Source organism: Puntigrus tetrazona, chromosome 22 (assembly GCF_018831695.1).
Source record: "Puntigrus tetrazona isolate hp1 chromosome 22, ASM1883169v1, whole genome shotgun sequence".
In the NCBI taxonomy this organism is placed as follows: Eukaryota; Metazoa; Chordata; class Actinopteri; order Cypriniformes; family Cyprinidae; genus Puntigrus; species Puntigrus tetrazona.
This window is the reverse complement of record NC_056720.1, coordinates 8,350,241-8,371,490: the sequence shown is the minus strand read 5'-3', so window position 1 is coordinate 8,371,490 and position 21,250 is coordinate 8,350,241. Positions and strand designations below refer to the sequence as shown.

Below are 21,250 nucleotides of genomic sequence, written 5' to 3'. Positions count from 1 at the left end.
GTATTGATGAATTCGGGAGTTTCTGCTGATTGACTTTCTAGGCAACTAGGGCACTCGAATGTACTGCTCCCTTTTAGTGCATCCAGACCACCTACAGAGAGTATGACATTAAAGGATAGGCATGGTTTTATTTAAGCCACATATAAAAAGTCTTTGGTGTCCTTGGACTCTCTAAATTGCACAGTGTTACACCATGGAACAATGATCCATTGAAGAGTTTTTCCCATCGCCTTATGACTCTAATGTCAAATACACCTGTGTCTAGGAGAATACACACTTCATTTCCAAGGCAACACCTTACCGCAGAAACCAAGGATCATTATAAGGAGATCTAACGCAAGATTCTTGAAAAATACCAGTCAGGGCAAGGATATAATTCATATAAAATACACCTTGAAGCACAGTGAGGGTTGTCATTATAAAGGTGAGAAAATATGGAACAACTGCGCATCTGCAAAGAATTGAAGTTTTGCCAGAAATGATTGTCTGGACAAGATGTTGGCAATGCTAAAGAGTTACAGTTCCACATAACATAAATGGGAAAAACTTTTGTGGGGCAACAATAGCACTTCAAAAGCAAGATCATTTCATAAATCTTGCTCGTAAAGACGGTGTAAGAAGGAAGTCTTTATCGCTTGGCTGGTATTTGCCTAAAAGGCATGTCAGTGACTCAATAACTTGGAGGAGAATCCCTGGTCTGATGAAACCTTAAGTGAACTTTAAGACTTTGATGTGAAGCACTATGTTTGGTGCAAAACTTAACACAGGAGTTCAAACTGGAATACTCATTTGGAAATATCAAAGTATAATTTCTGCAGCAAAATATGCTAAGATCTGCAAGAACGTTGAGGAATATTGGCAGAGGAGTCATATTTTAATATGACAAAGATGTGAAAGATGCTTAGTGAGTTATAAAACCAAGAAAATGAGGACTATTGAACACCATGGCCTTGGTCCTATTAGAAGGAACTTGAGCAATTTTGCCAAGAAGACGCCAATGCTGGTATGGACTGAAAATATTGCCAAAGGCGGTCTTATCAAGTGTGCACTCTAGGGGTTTTATTTATAACTTATTTAGTATATCGCTTGTTTTTAACTTCCATGCACGAATGCTACTAGTCACCCTTGAGCATCCTGGGATTAATTGCCTTGCTCAAGGGTAGTACGGTCTTGGCACGCGGCATGTTTCTTGTGGTGAAAAAAACAGCTACCTTCCGTTAGCAGCCCTGAGCCTTAACCACTACATCACACCCATCGTAAAAAACAAACAAACCAGAAAAAAACTGTACCTGAGACACCTTCCGTACAATCTCTCCAGCCACATTAAGGCCCTGGACGAAAGCCCGAGCAGCGATGAATGCCCGCACCAGCTTGGTCTTCAGTTCCCGTGGAGCTTCTCCAAAAGGACGCAGGGTTTCAGTCTGCTTGGAGGCACACTCCAGGAAGTCATCAGAGAGCAGGGAAGCGGTCTCGGGGTCAGACGCCTTCAAAAGACGCTCCAGGAGCCTCATCCAGAACTCATCCAAGACCTCCTCTAGGTTCAGGGAGGCACCGCCGTAATATCGACGCAGGTCAGCATAAAGGTCACGAAACACTCCCGCATTGGGCCGATACAGATCCCCCAAAGCGGCCACAAAGGCCTCCTCCAACCACCGCTCAGAGCCATTTAGGAGTTCTAGGAAATATGCTGCATGGATAAAAGAAGGAAGTTACTTATCTCAGAGTGAAATTAATCAAGCTGCCACACACAGGTGCATCTGCTAACTACTGTTTGGCAGTGTAGTTGCAGATTTTATTGAAGTACCACGTACTGGGAAAAAATACTTTTAAAGGTAATGCCTAAAAAACTAACCAATTATGTTATTTTATTTTTTATGGAAAGTAATGTGTCACGTGACTTGTGTTACTTTATTAAATGTGGGCAAAGCTTCAACGCTTCAACAATATTCTGCAATTAAGAAATTAAGCACAAATCTTAGTTTATCTGAATTAATTTTTGCTTATTAGTATGGTTGAATTGGATCTTGATCAAAGTCATCTGAAGTCCAACCCTGACTACTAAATTATTTTTTTAATTTTTTAATTTTATAGCTACACAGATAATATAAAATGGGGCAATTTAAAAGATACAAAGATCAACATAACATGTACAACATTCAGGTAACTTAGTAGGTCCCAATAATTGCCTTGAATAATTAATATATTAATATACCAAATGTATGATTAGGGTCAGTAAATTCAACAACTGCATCAAAATCTCTTATCATTATTGCGGGTCACATCATGCACTGCAGCAAAAGGCCATAAAACCCCACTGTAATTGCCCTTTAAGGACCGCTCGGTGTGAAAGCATGTGAGCTTTAGAGTTTTCCTTTAATCTAAGCTCACAATGACACTAACCAGGAGAGAGTTTGGGCTTCAAAGTGCTGCAACTCTTTAACCCTTCACATTCATTAACCCTAATGCCGTTAAATCCAGGAAAAATGTTAACTAAAAGCATATGAAGTTTCATAAACTACCGCTCTGGATAAGACAGCTGTCCGTGACAGTACAAGTACACTGTAAAACCTCTAAATCTCATTTCCTCTCGAGTTTCTGCAGTTGCTACTCTGTTCTTTTTCACCTTCACATTTTGGGTGGACAAATGACAACTTAAACGTTTGGGTTATTCGGAAAAAATCATCCAGCTAACATTACAGTGGAAAAACTGAACAGTTGTGTTAGCAACTGTGAGACATAATACAGTACAACAAAACACAACCAAGAATGAAAGCGTTTGAGCTTCGGACTCACTGTCGAAGGTCCTGTACTGAGCATTTAGCGAGGCTTGAATGGAACGTCCCGCTTCTCTAACCAGGCCTTCGAATTCCCGGCGGCTCAGGTTCGACAGCGTTTCCTCCATGGCGCTGGTGCAGCAGGTGTAACCTTGTGGGCAGATGCGGAGATGCTCGCCTGCAGATGGAATGGAAAGATAATACGATTTAAGTAGAGTTTTTAACCTAGTTATGCCACCAAAGATGCCAATTACCCCAATAACATCATATATCAAGCTCCATATAATTTTAAACTCAGACTGATGCCAGAAAAGGTGAAAGATGATGTCTTCCGTGAAAAGCATAAATAAAGACAGATGGATCTCACACAGTGTTCTGAAAAGGTCTGTGATGAGTGGGTAACTCATACGAAATATAACAAAAACAATAACTCAAATCACAAATAACTCTGCTGTTTATCAACACATTTTTATGTTCACGTTATAGAGATATTGTAGTGTTTACTATTTTTATTTCTTTATGCTGTTACCCTAATTTAAATTTCTTACTGTTTTTGTGCCAGATAAGCTATGCTAGCGCTAGTGCTCTCTCTCTCTCTTTCTTCAGTGTTGTTAGCTCTTTTGTTTTAGTAGCTTGTCGTGTAGCTAACTGCTGTGTTTACTAAAAGGGTAGCTGAACGATGAGTAGCTTTAGCCTTAGCTAACAGGCTAAGGTTTCTAAAATAGCTTCCCCTGAGTGTCACTGAAAACAGTGCACTGGGTCAGCGAGGTCTTCAGTAGAGCAAGAGCTTCTTGGACCCGGCTGACATTTAGCAAACAACTTTGCCGGTTAAGCCTGTCTTGGGTCACGGCTTAGGGAACTAGAGCGAGAGATGCTATCACCACTATGCATTTTTTATGCCGCCTGACTGCAGCGAGAGTGAAAAATCATAGAGAAGCACAATTTTATGCATTCGCTGTTGTAAGGCTGTATCTGAGGGGCTAAAAAACTCCCTTTCACTATTTTATGGTCAAACTAAGAGTCGTTCAATCGGATCTCCTGTGTATCTGCGGTTTAGTACTTAGAAATGTTTTTTGTGCTAATGCGGCTTAGCCCGGAATGCATTTTTATGTGCAATATTTTATTTATAGAAATAGAAGTATGGTAAAAATACATACTGGAGCACTCAAATTATTTTAATAAATGACAATACATTTGCAAAGTTTTTAGCATTTGTTTGCATTTGTACAAATTTTTTTCGTCAATTAAAATAAAAAATATATATATATTAGGTGAAAGACTTAATTTAATAATATTATAAAGAAAAATATGTACAATTAAGTCTCTTATTAACGCATTTAGCAGACGCTTTTTGGATAAAAGCGTCTGCTAAATGCATAAATGTAAATGTAACCAGCGTAGCTCTCAAAGGCCAGGTTTCCAACACGCTCAGCTGCATTAAATCACATGCACGCATGTAATGAGCCTGTTTTGAAATGTGTAGCCTCGTATGTCAACAAGCGGCGAGATCCCAAGATCATATTTCGTGTGTCACTCTGCATATTGTGGTGTTAAAGAGCCTTCAGTGTCATTACGCATCGCATCCCGGGCCCTTCGTTGCAGTCCGTGAGCAGCACCGGCGTGTGGCCTGCATATCAATGCGTACTGACGAGGGACCGCGAGACACAAGACAGATGAAGCTTTTCTTCCCTCTTTGGCACACAAAGGAAGAATCTGTGCAACAATGTGCCCGCACACCCAAATATGTATATGCGTGCTTATATTACAGCCTGGATATCATTTTGCACATTAACTAAACACATATGAAAAGCGACAGAAAGTGGGAAGAGTGGGAAAATAAAAGAAAAAAACAACCAAAGCGCATTGGATGGATTCATGGATTTCACAATGCAATATAGTTCCTATGAAAAGCTTGTTTTTTCCTCGGGATTAAAAAAAAACTGGAAAATTCTGTTCGATGCTATAAACATATTAACATTTAACATTTAACTTGAACTAACTTGCGAAAGCATCCTCAAAGATTATAATGCTCTTAGTGCGAATATTTGTGATGACGCATTTTGACATACAACGTTGTTTTTAGGTCCTTATGGCATTTTTAAACACAATTAAATTAAACGTTAAATTTATGACAAATAAGAATAATACATCGAATTAAACCAAGCGTAAGGTAATAGGACAAAAAAAGTAGCGTACTGGTGTTTGAAAGGTTTATCACATCACGGCGCTCACTTTTTCCACACACGATTTACTATAACCTATACAGTGCATACTGCTTAGTAAGCAGTACGCTGGCCATTCTGAATGCAGCAAGAGAGAGACTGACACAGACGGGTCTCGTGCGTGCATGTGCAAACCGAATCTCCCCTAATTCCAGGCGGATCAAGAGATGATGCATATCTTTATGAATGCAGGACGCTCGCCGAGGCAATATTTTGAATAAGCTAAAAATAAATCCTGAGGAATTATCTCTTTTCTGCACCGAATAAACATTGTTCAAGCTTCCTTGTGCTGCCGTTGTCCGTGTGTTGGATGGAAATCGACAGGCTGCCAGCGGAACAAGACCCTGAATCAAAGCTTGACAGGGAATCACCCGTCAGACGCCTCCATCTGTCTTGGAGAAAAAAAAAAAAAATCAAGGGTTTCTTCAGACAGCCTAATTGTTAGAGATGGACAGCTAGACAAATAGTCAAGCAGGATGACAAACAGGCCGAGACGGTGGAGGAATCTTGAGTGGTGTCAGATGAAGCAAATCCCTTCAAGTTAAACTGTTAGCAGGTAGCTTTCAAACCAACTGGTGCGATCCCTTCAGGGCCTGTGACTATTTAATCAAAGAAATGCTCCATGCGGTGTAGTGCTGAGTGCTCTTTTTCCATTCTTTTCCCTTGCATGCCTCTCTGATATTCGCTTACATGCTGCAAAATACATCAGGGTATCAACTTTTTGAACAGATCATTACAAATAATGAAGGTCCTTTGAACAAAGCACTGGGAAAAAGTACAATGGCTACTTACGATCTTTTTTTGTCTGCGCTATTAAACCAGATGTGTTGCTATTCACGTTGCTAATAACAAGCTTGCTCTGTGAAAAGTAGATGACCTGAAAAGAAATTTGGTAGTAAATGTTGACGTCGCGTTATTTTTCTATTACAGCAATATTGAAAATGTAGAAGTATTTTTTGAGCATAATAAAACCAGTCCAATTGGAACTCGAAACTAACTCAATCTCACTCATGAAAATGGCTATTAAAATTGCAGGAATTGTTTCAATTGTTCTGCCTGAGTTACAACTATAAGAAGAAAAGTCAGTTTTGAAAAGATTTAGAATTGTGGAAAAAATTTACATTTTTTACAATTCGAAATTTAAACTCACAATTCTCAGAAGACGAGTCTGGGAACTGCAGAATAACATCTTGCAATTTCATTTTTTATTTTTGAATTCTTGGCAGAAAAAAACAATATAAACATGCTAGTCTTTCTGTGTTGAGGTTGTGAAGTGTCGCAGAGGTGTCATGCACACTACACGAGATGAAATCAATATCACCTGCATATTTTTAGCACAATGTCTACTGTGATTTTTTTTTTGTCAATTATTGCAAATAATAGCTACATGCATACGTACGCATACATGTATGCTTTTTCTGCGGCTCCGGTACTTAAGGGGGCGATAGAGTTCTTTTTATGTCTGTGCCATTTAACTAGACGATATTATTCAGAGCTTTAAACAAAGCAACATATCAACAATTAGCGAAGTTAAACTTACTTTCTCATTAAATCATAGTAACTGCTTTTCAACGCTTGCCTACAGAAACCTTCTTCGTAAAATGTAGAAATTTAGTTCACCTTAAATGTAGCCAAACCATAGCTAACCTATGATAGATTAAAAAAATTATTATTTATGTAGGACACATGGAACGAGAAAAGAACATTTTTGCAGGATTTTCAAAGACTGACTTATGAATTACATTATGTTGACAGATTTTCAGAGGCCGCTCTGTAAGCCACATTCCAACAAGAAAATCGGCGCTAATTCATTAAAAAGCGCCAATGTTGACACAACGGACTAAGACACCCTCATGCCTTTTCGATTGGCTTTTGAAAATTGACTTGGACTGACTTCAGAAAGAAAACCGCGAGGCATCGTTTAAAAAGCGAACAACCAAACAGTAAGAGGAAGTTCTTTTGAGGGATGTTCTTCAAGTTCATCTTCAAAGCCCCCGACATACCAATGTGAATAGTTCTTTTATTTTCTCATCTTCTTTTCCTGGGAGAGGATTTGAGTGCACTCCTTTGAGATGAGAGCAAAGGCTGCCTCAGGCACCGGTTTACCAGCAGCAGGTGCGCGAGGATCTACAGGTGAGCCCGGCTGAGGTTTAAATCCCTGCGCTGGCCAAAAAACATGCTCATGTCCTCCGTGCCTGATTAACAGCGTGTCTCTGAGGAATGAGAAAGAGTTTGGTAAGCTCGCTTCCCTACCAAGCCCTTCTGGAAGACTTATAAACACCACACCCGCGTTACCACACAAGTACGGCATAGCACAACGCTCAGGAACAAGCTCAGCAAGCAGTGAAAGAATTTATGGAAACACGCTGAGAGGTTTATTTAAGGTGCGGCAAGTGCTCAAGTGCTAACATACTGACTTGTATACAAATGCCTCTTATTTGCTATTACTTTCCTTGAGGATTTTGCCTGGCAAGCGTCAAAATTAGTGGAAAAAAACCTTCCAGAGCAACTCTGCAATACAGTACTTGTGACAAGATCTTGGTTGACACTGTATATGTGACCATATTGTTTGGTTTAGTCGCATGTAAAAACATGATGACAACTGCAGTACAGAAAACGGTAAGCTGGTCGCCATTCACCACTAATCTCTGAATCTGACCTTCTTTTTAAATATGGGGGTTATGGGTGGCATGGCGCTTTGCCCAAACACTAGTCTCAATTAAGAGGATAAGCTGACTTTAATGAACACAATGCAATATCTCTGTAATCCCCAGAAGACCGATGTCCTCCGAGGACACTGAGAAAATACGGACAGGGAAAATGAGGTTAGGAAGGCAAAGAGAGGGAGGAGGAAGGGGGGGGTAACCTACAGCAATTTTATCTGTAAAAGAAGTGTGCCAAACACCTCCGCATTTGTGTCAGCAGCATGGATTTGAATTTAAGCATGGAAGGATTAACGCAAGGCCCTGCCAAGTGTTTTCCCAGGGCTCCAGACCAGCAGGGGGCCCTGATGAGTTATAGAAAATGATACAGTTCTTAGAAATATTTGCAAAATGAGCATACTACTTTGAAACAAACTAGGTCGCATGCTTTGGAAATGGACACTAATGCACCATAAACATAGTTCACATGACTTGCACACTGATTCAACATATAACTAAAGGGATCCTGTGATTTCCTGCAATGCGTAAAACACAGATGGAGTCAAGGAATCCACTCATAAAAACTGAATTTACTCTATAACATGGAATGTCAAGGAATTTGCTACATTTTGGATGGATACAACAAAAGTAGGTCAGTGCACTTAAGTCAAAATGTGACATGGACTAGTGCCTATAAAAATTAAGCTGCAAAAATACTATTTAAATACGAATCCTGCATGTTCTGAGTGTCTCTTGGTGTTTTTAGCCTCTGCCGCCTCAATATCTGCTCACATGAACATAATCTCTAGAACTGCTCTGATAGTCACTTCATAAGCATTTATACCATTTATTTTGAGAAAAAATATCAATAAAGCATATACAAGCAGAAACTTCACAACAACCCGCCAAAATAAAATTTCACTTGAAGAATCTGTGGAAATAATATATTACTTAGTATGATAGTACTACAACTGCTGCTAATAAAATTATTAAAACATTACTTATAATAGAATATTTACCATAGGAGAAAAATGCACAACAAAAGCATTTTAAAAAAATAACATATTTTTATAATAGTTTTTAGTAAACTAGAGATGCTTTTGATTAACTGAAACTGAAACTGAAAACTGTTAAAATGGAATTCAGGACATTAATGTAAAAAAAACCCTGAAATTGAAAACAAAAAGCCCTGTAATAAATTGATGTATATATTCATGGGGTAAACATGGGGTAAATATTCAGTTATACATGCTTTTTTAATTAATAAAATTAATTAAATTTAACCATTGACACTGTTGCCTCAAATTAAAAAAACTCTCAAAATAATGAAAAGTTATTTCTTCCCTTTTTAGTAAATCAGTTCTCCAGGAAAGAATACTGGGGACAAGAAATTCCCTGCCCAGTTTCAGTCAACAAAAATGACTCTCGTAGACCCGACATGAATGACTTTATTGAAAATTGATAATGAACTTTTAATAAACCAAACAAATTGGTCAGACACCACTTTATACTTGTTCCAAAAACAAGATCAGTCAAACAATCTACACTTGAAGGCTGTCAGTTTCGGGAAAGCATTAGTTACGTAACTCTCAAAGCGCCTTCTCGCTTCTGATGCATGGCATCTGTGCCCAGGACATCCGGACGTCATAATCCGGGGCTGTATACATGGAGGTACCCTGTTAAGGAATAAAAACTGATGAGGGATTAAGTCCTTATACTACCAAGAGTATAAAAATAATCTGGGGCTTTGTCACCTCTGGCCAACTCTTTTAATCTCCGCTCCTGTCCGATTCTCGTCTGGTCTTCCGCCACATTTCCAGGCGACCTTTCTTTCAACCTCTTCCTGTGCCTATTAGCACTCATTACCCCCCTCCTGCTGGGTTTCTCTCACTCTCTTAACCATCTGCCTCTGGTCTCTCTTATCCGCTACCCTGCTGAGTCGCGGGGCTACTCAAAGAGTCCCAAGCGTCCCAGGCGCCATGCCGTCTTACGCTAAGAGCCTGTGACCCCTGAACCAGGCCTTGCACGAACTTGCAATAAAGGCGATTGACGGCTACTCGCTTTATGCGCTAAAAGAGACGACTTCAGAGAAAGCCTTATAAAACACTGGAAAGTACCTTTTAATTGATTTCCTAGGTAGTTCTAAGATGCCAGGGCTTCCTTTCTTTGGTAAATGGGTTGGATCGTCAAACCGAGGTACGTCTGGGGTTTGGCCATAATCGGCGGTGAAAATAGCCCAGGCCTGACTGTGATTTAGTTTGCACATGGCCTGCTCTCATATGCGTGTTTACAGTTTTATGACCCAGGGGAACTGAGGAAGCAGAAGGGAGTGTGAAATATAAAGGCCATAACAGGTTGGTCTAATGAGCTGCTGTGATCCTATAACACACGGTATATGAGAGGGTTCAAACGGAAAATACAACCCTGTTGACTTTATATTTAGAACATGATATACAGGCGCCTTTCGGGAAACTAATAAAACAAAAAGTACAGCTTAGCGTTACACAGATAGCATATCTTAGATATTTGGATTTAACGATAAGAATGACACCAACATTTAAAACACCACTAAATTTACCATAAAGTTAAAAAGGTAATGTTTCGAAACTGTTTTGCCCTGTCCCATCTTAATGTGGGAAGACAACTATACATAATCCTGTCTAGCGTAAGTTAGCGTAAAATATTCTAAAATGGATTCTAGAAACCATTGGCACCAATAAGGTCTACTGATTTTACAATGTTTTTGTGAAACCTAATCTATCTTTGGGTCATGGGTCAACCAATGGTTTGAGTTTGGAGCTGGACTATTTGTTTTGTCTGACCAATTGTAGACAAGATGTTTTTCCCGGAAACCTGTTTGATTGGTTTTGCAATTGTGCTTATGGCCGCTAATGTGCTAAGACGTTTCTACTCGATTGCGAGTGATTATTCAGAGCGAATCATATGCATGTGTTATTTAAAAGAAAAAACGTAACCTTTGCCACAAACTTAACTTGCTCTGAAACATAATTTCGAGTGAAAATGACAGTTTCACGGTCAAATCGAATCCTGATGAATAAGCTCCCATTCCATCCTACATTTGTTTCTCATTAAATAACGTTCCACTTGGAAATACGGCGTACCGAAATTAATATACTTTCCTACATTTGAGATGCATTTGATATTAGACTTGTAAACATCCAATAAACCTTGTTTTCTTCAGGCAGTACACCGAGGCAGGAAAGATATGTTTCTTTACGAGCAGCTTCCTATCTTCCCGAACGTTTGTTAAGATCTGAGTCGACACGTAGTATGCATTATGGATGCGCTCTAAAACGTGCGCCTTGGTTCGCTAATGGTGAAAGATGGCTAAAGCGTACAACCCGGCTCTTTGAATTGGACATTTCTAGGTTTCCATAAATCTAAAAATACACCACAGACTCTGCCTTGCTGCCTAGACACACACGTGTACAAGCGAGCACGTGCGTGTGTGTGCAAACAGCGCACGTAATCGCATGCATTACAATGTTTGCCAAACCTTGTTAAAACAGACGTCCTGATCTCTAATGGAGTATGAGGCGAGAACACGTGTGAGAGTGCAGATGAGGAAAACGGGCTAAGGGGTTAAGACAAAGAGAGAGGGTGAAACTTAAGAGAAAGACCACAAAGGACTCCTGTCTGGTTACTTTACTGCTTCTTAAGAAGTATTTTTAGCCTGGATTCTGGTGCTCTGGTACGTGCCAGTGGTGGTTGGCGCTTTTTAAGAAGGCACAGATGCCAGTTTTTAATTGCAATAGCTGTATAGTTATATAATAATACACAAATAAACATTTTGCTAACTATATTTAATTTGTTTAAAAATATTACAGATGCATTTATAGTTCCCTCAATTAAAAAGCTTTATACGTAAAAGCGTTTTTAAAATAATATAACACAAAAGAACAATTTCTATTCTAAATATTTTATCCGATTTTGCTTCTGTGTTTGCAAAGTTTTTATTCACTAAAATTTACTAAAATCTTATATAAAAGCTATATACACTCTTAGCCAATCCAATTCGAGGACCAGAAAGAACTGCTGTATAATAAATAGATAGATATATAGATAGATAGATAGATATATAGATAGATAATTTGTACTGGGCTTCCTGTTTAGCTTTAAACTAATCGCCACCTGTTTGTTCACATGTTATCAGAGGTTAAGCCAGATAATAAGAGGAAGAGATATCTTGGAGAACAATTGATAAATCACAAGGCTTTGCACAAGTCACCAGGCTTGGAGAGAGAGAGAGAGAAAGTGAGAAAGTGCTTACTTAGTAGACTATAAAAACAGCAAATGATAATGTTCCGTCATTCTCAATGTGATGCATTAATTTTATAATCCCTCACTGGGTTTTATCGACCGCAGTAGCTGTCATTCGGTGCGTGAGGTTCTTCCAGTGAGTGAGGAAAACGTGCCGTGACTGAAACGGCAAGTCATTATGCAAAATAATAAGTTCTTCATAATTGCTTCCACTCAAACAATAAAAAATGTCACAATAAATAAATCTCATCAGCCTAATGGTCTGTCGCTTTGGTTGACAGGGTCAAGACAAATGAACAGAACACACTGATAGAATAGAATAGAATAGAATAGAATAGAACAGAATAGAATAGAAGTCTTTGGGCCATCATATATTCACTTATTTTTTCAACTACATTTTATATTTATAAATCCGCATTTATTTATTTACTTATTTATTCATTCAGTTAAACCTATTTAAATTGTGAGAGCAAAATTTAAATATTTAAAAGGCAAGGATCCACAAAAGCGCACTTTAAACGCAAATAAACACAGAGAGGAAAAATGGAAGTGTAATCAAGCTAAATTTACAAGCTGACCTGTCAAATACAAAGCTCAAGTGCTATCCAATCATGATCCCATCACTGAAAACGAACTCTAATGCTAGGTAAAGGGGTACTTTGAGTGCTTTTCTTGCATTTAAATTCCTTGCTTTCTAACAAGGTCATTGAGACCTGCTCAAATTGCCATGCTAGCCACTGCTAGAATCTGGATTACGGGCCCCTGGATTAAGACCAGAGTATTTGAGTCTTAAAGAAATCCTAATCCACGAGCTGTCACGCATAAAGTCAGAAGTGTGTCTTTAACAGAACATATATGTTTTGTTTTCAAATTCTAAAACATCTCACGAATTACAGAGTGTATATGTTATTTAAGTTGCGAAACATCTTACATTTGGACTGTTAGCATTTAGCATTAGCCATTCCACCCCATGCTAGTCAGGTGCAACATTTTCACATTTTAGATATCAGAAGACTTTTTTAGTGATCTTTAAACTTTCTGGGGGTTTTTTTTCTTTTACCCTCCTTGTTTTTTTTTACGATTTTTTTTTCATTAGGATAGCAACTTGTCAATGTTGGCATCTGATTAATTTTGCTAGCTTCTAGCAAGTGACATAAATCTGTGCCAAAATGTTTGACATAGTGTCTTTAACGTCAACAAAACATTTCTTCCTCTGTTTTGATTAGCTTAATAATCTTTCTATGCTAACATCTATAGACTGTTCGTTTGGTTGCGGTTTAATTTTTGCATTTATCGCTGTTAGCATTTTTGTACCAAAACTGAAAACCTGTTAATCGTGAAGGGAAAAAGCTAATGGGAGTCTGCTGAAGTTGTAGCTGCTTGTTTGTGGTAAATGAGACTAAACCACACTGCTTGGCATACTTACATAAATAACATGCTGAACGTCACATTATTACCCTTAATAGACTCTGACAAAGCATTCTTCTCCCTTAGATCCAATAACAAAGAGACACTTAATGACTAAATGGTAAAGAACTTATAATTCACTCAATGTCAAGACCCTAAAGAGATTACCCGACTAATACAGTCAAAGGAGGATGATGTCCAGAGTTCAAACCATCCTTGAACCCTAATGTGACATGATCTGTTTCAGGACACTAGATAAAAGACTGTGAGTCTTATTTCCCGAGGATGCATACGCACAAATTTGTGAACATGCGTCATACTGAGTGACAGAAAGCTGTAAAAAAGCTTGTGTGGAAAATTATTTTATAATAGTTTACCCAAAAATTAAAACGTACTTACCCTCAAGGCCAACTCAAGATGTAGATGAGATGAGTTTGGTTCATCATCAGAACAGATTTGGAAAAATTTGGCATTATATCCCTTAGTCACCAGTGTTTCCTCTGTGGTCAACAGGTGCCGTCAAAATAAGAGTCTAAACATCTGATAAAAACATCATAAGTAATCCACACGACTCCAGTCCATTGTTTAACTTAAACATCTTCTACTGTGAAAAGGTGCTTGTTTGCAAGAAAGACAATAAGCTGTTGAGCCATAATAACACTTCTTCCAGTGAAAATGTCCATAACTGATACCTTTTACATCACATTTATACTGCTTTTGTGCTGTGCTTGATCTGTGCATATTTTGCTCCTCATTCAGATGAAATAATTTTTTCAATGGAGTCAGCAATATTATAGAGATTCAAATAATAGTTTAAAATGGATTTGTTTACTACAAACACAGTTTTTTTGCATCACAAAACATTAAATGAAAGATTTGGATTGCTTGTGGATTTTGGTGTTTTTATCAGCTGTTTAAACTCTCATTCCGACGGCACCCATTCACTACAAGCAAGTGACGAAATGCTAAACCTATCCAAATCTGTTCAGGTGAAGAAACAAACTCATCTGCATCTTGGACGGCCTGAGGCTGGGTAAATTGTTCATTTCTTGGGTGGACTATTCTTTTAAAATGAAATAAAGGTTAAAAGGAAACGCATGCGATTACTCGAGCGTCATGAATTTTTCGTGAAATGTTCTCCTGCGCATATTAATGCAAATAACATATGCAATTATCAGTGAATGAAGCGCGTCCGTGTGTTGTACTCTAACACGTGGAAATCTTGTTCAAACGCCGAGACACACATTTCACAGCCCTCCGTGACTCTGCCACTCGAGCCGTATAATGTTTCTCGAACAAAGAAGCTGACAGCGATAATAATCACATCTCCGTCTTCATCGCTCACTTCTCTTCCCTTTCACTAGCACGCTGGCAGCGAGATAACCTGACAGAAAATTGGCCAGCGCAAAAAACGCGCAATTAATATTGACAGAGCAAAGTGGCTGGAGGAACGCCCGGCGCTGCTGTGAATTATTCACAAGACTGCTGCTAGCGAGCGTTCAGCACGAGGTGACGAACACTTGTCGGAAGGCTGCGGAAGACTAATCACAAATGGAGCCGTTTCGTTTGATTTAATTAGCTGGAGGTGCTAACAGCGTAGCCTAAACAACTGAGTTTGTTTTCAAAAAGTGCATCAGTCAGGGTTTCCGTTGTAGTTGGGGAGAGTCAGAATTATTCTAGCAAGTGAAGAGGGTTATCGACATACAGCATCAAGATGCAATGCTAACTGCTACGCTTTCTGCTACGTACGTCTTATAGGATCACCGATTCTTTAAAAGAGGTAGATTTTGTTGGTAATCGGTTTAACTGTGTTGCAAATTCAACTGTCTCTGCTTGTTTTTGAGCCACTTTTGTGGCTTAAAGGGTTACTCCACCTCAAAATTAAAAGTTCGCCATTAATCGCTTACACCCATATGTCACAAACCCATAAAAATTTGAAAGACAATGTTTGTATGTAAAAAATACACTATATGGGACACAATTATAGATTTTTACTTTATGCCAAAGATTTTAATTAAAGATCATGTTCCATGAGGGTATTTTCTAAATGTTCCTATCTTAAAAAAATAGTATTATAGATTGCTAAATCGTCATTTTCAACAACTTTAAAGCAAATTTTCTCAATATTTATTTTTTTTTTACACCCTCAAATTTCAGATTTTCCAAAGCTTATTTATTCAGCTTATTTATTCAGATTTTAGATGATGTATACATTTCATTTTGAAAGATTTTACACTTATGACTACATGGTTTTGGGGTCGTCTTGGTAACCACATGAAAACACCCCGTGGCAGATCTATACAGGCGGAGCTGGGGGAGGTGGAGGGTCTTCGAAGCACACTGCAACTTCTAAAGCAAGGACTAGCAGAGCATTTGAATGTTAAGGATCGAGCTCATTGTCTGCTGACGTGAAAAGAAATAAATCAGCTGCGCGTGTGGATAATGATGTCGTTATATCAAACTGAGTTAGAAGCGACGAAGTTTTAATAAATCATAATTGGGACAAACACAATTTGTAACAAAATGTAATTTTGTGTGCAATTTACGCAGAAATGTTTGTTGAAATTTGACCAGCTTTTGTCAAAAACGATCTAATCTATTGTTTTCCCTCCACACTTTTAAGGACCACGATCGAGGCTTTAAGACCTTGTCGTGTCCAGCCTGGTTTTTCCAACCACTCCAGTGCACTAAAGCAGACCGGTCGGTTGTACCTCTGAGTACAGCTGAGCTTTTATTCACGATCAGCGGCGGGGCATGAGGCTGGAAGATTGAGAGCGCGGTGGCATGTTTCAGCCCTGATCAGATTTGCATGATCTCGGCTCTAACAAGCATCACGGCACACTGCAGATCCCCGCTGAGCCGCGCAGGAGAAACACCCCCACGCTTCAAAAGAACAATCAGCGGGCCAGAGGGAGAGAAGCTGTGTGGGAGAAGGTGTAATTATGCTCAGATAATCACGAGTCGACAATTCATCAGCGAAAACATGAACATTCGGCACAAATGTCTTGGTACTGTATGCATTAGCACAAACTCAAACTACTAAAAGTGAAAATGCAGTCATGATTAATATAATATGGAGACATATTAAGTCCTTTTAAAGGACTTTTCTTGATGTAACCAATAAATATTTTTAATAAATTTTAATTAAAACTTTAAATAACTTTTTTTAACTATGCAAATGTTAGCAGATGAAGCACATTTTTAATTTTCATGACTTTCACGACATGCCTACAATCTTCATTTATAAACATATTAGATATAATATTTTGTATAATTTTATATAAAATAATAAAATTATAATTTTATTAAACATAATAAATATAATCATATTAAATTACAATCATTGATTATAAAAATATTTTTTAATTAATACTGCATCATATTTGAATTTATAATATACTGTTATTAGCAGTCTATACTTAATTCAGTCTAAACTAATATAGTCATGTTGATTCAGTCACATTAAAATTAATATTATTTTTGAATTTAATCAAAGTATTTTAAGTTTACATTACAGAACACTGTGAAAAAATATTCTAAATGTTAATATCTAAAAACAAATACAATACGTTCACACCTTAAAACTGAATCTAAACTAATATAGCCATGTTGATCGTATTATGAATAAAAATCCATTTAGATCACACAAACCATTTTCCCTTTTTATAGTTTGTGATGAATGATAAAAAAAAACCTCTTGATAAATAAATAAATAAATAAATAAATAAATATTAATCCTGAAAAATCTTGATATATATAAGTCATACCAACAGTATTAATCTGATTGTAAATAATATTTATCTTTTGAAGCATGAACATATTTGATATATGATTTTTCATAATTTATTTGACAGATAATAACTGTATAATTTTTGCCACTGCATTCAACTTGTGACAGTCGTGCAAACAGAAATTAGATGCATAAAACTAATTAAACAACTTCAAATGAGCGAATCTGATTGTCACTCTCCACTGAACGACTGTATTATTGAATTTGCATGCGCGCAAACGGGTTTAATTTATGCAAAATCTTAACCGAATCAAGCCCGTGCTTCTCCACATGGGGGTTGGATGTGCGTGTGTCAGCGTGGCTGAGAACATGGGTGTGTGCCTCTTTCACTTCACACAGGGCTCATGGGCGTGTGCCTCGCCGCATAGAAGAGCAGCAAACTTGAGCCAGGGCCCAGCTACAAGTTACACGGGGCCCGAACGTCACAAATCCATCGACGGATCTCGCTCTCAAAACCTGGAAACGAATCTCTTTAAACGACACGGTTACGGTCGCAAACAAATGCGAGATCGCGCCCGACTCCCGTCTTCGCGGCCCACGAAATGTGAGATTGTCATTGTTTAGAGTCACCGCAGGGCTCGGGGCGTCACGTAGTCGAACAATGCGCTGCTTCTGAGTTCGTAAAAAGACGGCAGACACACTAGTTGCGTCGGTAATCCTAGACGGCGGCATTCAGCCCTGGTTCCTCTCTGACCTTTTAGGTATGCTTTATGATCAGCTCTTTCTAAAACGCGCTAACGTGCTAAAACAAAACGTGGCGGAAACCTCAAACCCCTCAACTCAGAGCGCACGATGTGGGGATCGCCGTCACGTTCGTCAAAGAGACGTCAAATAAGGTTGCATTGTAATCGTCGAAGGGGATCACGGCTCTAGAGCTACCTAGAACGTTAGATCAACGTTTCGTTAATGTTAATATAACATAATCACGCGATTTATAGCGGAAATGCCATTTTGTTTAATCGATTAATCTCCCTAACGTCCTCATCAAGCTATTTATTTTTATTTGTAACGTGATATAATCCTGTCATCATTTAGTCAGGCTTATGCCGTAGAGAATCAGTATGACTTTCTTTCTTCTGTGGAGAAAGGAGAGACGTTTTGATGCATTTTCATGCTTACATTAAAAGTGAATGGGGACTGGGGCTGTCGAGCCCAAAAAAAGCTCATACAAATGACACTAAATGACTTATGTGCTATAGTCCAAGTCAAACTGTAAAGACGGAAATTATTAGAAAGAAAAACTTGCTTAAAGGAATATTTCGCTCCAAAAAAAAATTTCATATATAATTGAATCACCTTCAAGTCGTTCCAAACCTGTTGAACACAAAAGAAGACGTTTTGAAGAATGTAAACCAAACATTTCATGAGAATGTTTGATGAGCATCTTAGGCATCGCGATATAAATATCTCCTTTTGTGTTTCACAATAAAAATGAAGGCTTTTGAAAGTTATTACATTATAAAAAGGTGTCATTAAATGACAATTCAGTAAGCAAAAAAAAAAAAAAAAAAAGTAATTAAAAACAACTCAAAGTATATCACCATTTATATTATTCATATAACCACAAACTTATAACGCATCTCTAGAAACAACCCTGAGCTTCAAGCAGATGAGCGCAATTTGGCCTCCGACCGCTTTCAAGCTTTTAAACGAACAACTTATACCGACAGTTTTGACGATGAATAAAAGATGTCGAGACGGTCTCGGGGCGAGACGTTGGTGGGCGGCCAGGCACATGCTACGTTTTTCCCTCATCTCCCCCTCTTCTGTCATTGAGACCACAGGCGATGACCTTGAGAAGAATTTCCTCTCGGCCAATAGGAACCCTCCGTTTCTCCCAGCCTCTCAAATGTGCTGAGGATGCCAAAGTATAACGCCTCAGATACACTTATTACTGAAGGGGGCTGCTGAGGTGATGCTTGTGTGTGTTGAACACAGCTGGAAGGCAGAATCATATATATATATATATATATATATATATATATATATATATATATATATATATACACTGTTCAGCCTTACAAAGTGCACTAAATAATGGTTGTGTAAATTGTACTTCCTTGGTGCTTTATTTACAAGTGTTTATGTGTGTTAGCGTGGCACATGTGCAATCATTTATCTCCTTTAGCTTCTTGGGCACGCAGCACAATTAGACATATGGATCCCAGAGGAATTCTGGGAAAAAAAAAAAAAAACCGGGAGAGCATCATGCACGGCTATAATTGCATGTTTATGCAGACTGATTGGTGACATATCACCGGTTATAATGTGCGACCCGTTATCAAAACGATGGCTGTGTCATAAAGATTGATGGCGAATTTCATACTACCCAGCATGCATCGGACGCATTCACAACCTGCCAACATTTTTTGGCCTCTAATGGGAATATTAAAAATCACTGGCTGCAGCTACGAATCACTTGCTGACTGCACGGATTTCGGTTGCTGCCCGTTACTTGCAAATGACAAAGAAACCGAGATTTGCACAACAAACGGCACGATTTACTGACTTCTCACTGGTGTGCGTCTGTTTAATAACACCGCCGGCCCGGGACTAATACTGCAAATTGCAAGACAAACCACAATTACAGTGAGGTTTCACTCCTAGATTGCAACCCTGAGGGAATCCGGCCGTCGCTGTGTTCGTCACAACGCGACCTACAGGGACCACATACTGTTGGAGATCAGCTCCAGCACATGCTCTTTCGAACCACACGGGGATCCAGACATCAGGTGGGTGTGCGTGTGAAATGAATGTGATGAATGAAAGGTCATCTTTAATGGGGAAGCCGCTCGCGAGCAGCGTCACGCCAGGTGTAGCCCCGTTTTAGCAGTTTTGCCTATTGTTCTTTTCGGTGCGGCGAGTGGCGCTTTTGTCTGGGACCCTCCATCTGTTCCCAGTGCCTTCTGAACTTGACAATAAGATCGTGCGCACCTTGCGGAGCGAGAGGACTGTGTCAGGTGTGAAACGGCCCAAAATGGTTCAAATAAAAACTGAGAAAATGGAAAAAGGCAGCCAAAACACAATGGGTTAGACAGAAAGACAGACAGACAGACAGATAGATAGATAGATAGATAGATAGATAGATAGATAGATAGATAGATAGATAGATAGATAGATAGATAGATAGAAAACAAATGGATAGACAGAAGTGAAAAGAAAGAAATAACATACATATAGACAAAAAGATAAACAGGCAAGATAATGGTTAAAATAAAAACTGAGAAAATAGAAAAAGGCAGCCAAAACACAATGGGATAGATAGATAGATAGATAGATAGATAGATAGATAGATAGATAGATAGATAGGAAGAAATAATTGGATAGACAGAAACGGAAAGAAAGACAGAAAGAAAGAAAATGAAATGACATACATATAGACAAAAAAATTAATAGGCAAGACAGACACAGATCTTTAGATAGATAGATAGATAGATAGATAGATAGATAGATAGATAGATAGATAGATAGATAGATAGACTTTATGTATCGCGTGAGGTAGATAAACTATATAAACACATCCAGTGAACACTGGGAAAGGACAGTGCTGAATACGAATGAGACCGTAGCGCCGGTAACAATGACTTCTGTCTCCGGTAATTCATACCTGATATCTCGGACTGCGGGACTCCGTTTAACGTGAAGCCTTTGCCGCTGTAGAACTGGCGCACGTCCGCGCAGCTCCGCGCTTTGCCGCCCGCGTTATCCGCGGACAGAGACACGGAGATGAGCGACACGAGCAGCGCGACCGCTGTCAGGTCCATTGTGTCCGGATCCAGAGACCGAGGAGGAGGAAGAAGTGATGCTCTGCGCTTCACACAGCGACCAAACGCATCCGACTCTGTCTACGACCGCAGGGCACGGGATAAAATCCACTTGTTTATGGACGCAAACGCGCGTCCGGGTTTAAAACCGGGAGGTCCTGATGAAAGAGGATGCGTGTTTATTGATCAGTCCGGTGGGGATCTGTTTCTGGCGCTCATGTCTTTACGCACTATCAATAATTCATAACTAACAATATCACTATAAGTAGCTGCTATAGTATGAAAAGTAGCCTAAACACTGCCGGAGGAATTGCGGGATAAAGCGCTCAGCGCTGCTGCTGTGCGCTTCTGTGCTGTCTGCCTCTCTACT

General features: G+C 38.9%; 1 protein-coding gene across 1 annotated transcript in view; it reads right to left on the bottom strand.

The window, feature by feature from the left end:
• Window positions 1–21,250, bottom strand: part of gpc1a (glypican 1a) — a 25,152-nt gene extending 3,902 nt beyond the window's left edge. The window contains exons 1-3 of the mRNA XM_043223929.1: window positions 20,724–21,250; window positions 2,794–2,952; window positions 1,290–1,687 (exon numbers count right to left, since the gene is read on the bottom strand). Coding sequence (XP_043079864.1) covers window positions 1,290–1,687; window positions 2,794–2,952; window positions 20,724–20,880 — 714 coding nt within the window. The 5' untranslated portion in view covers window positions 20,881–21,250. The remainder of the gene's footprint in view (window positions 1–1,289; window positions 1,688–2,793; window positions 2,953–20,723) is intronic.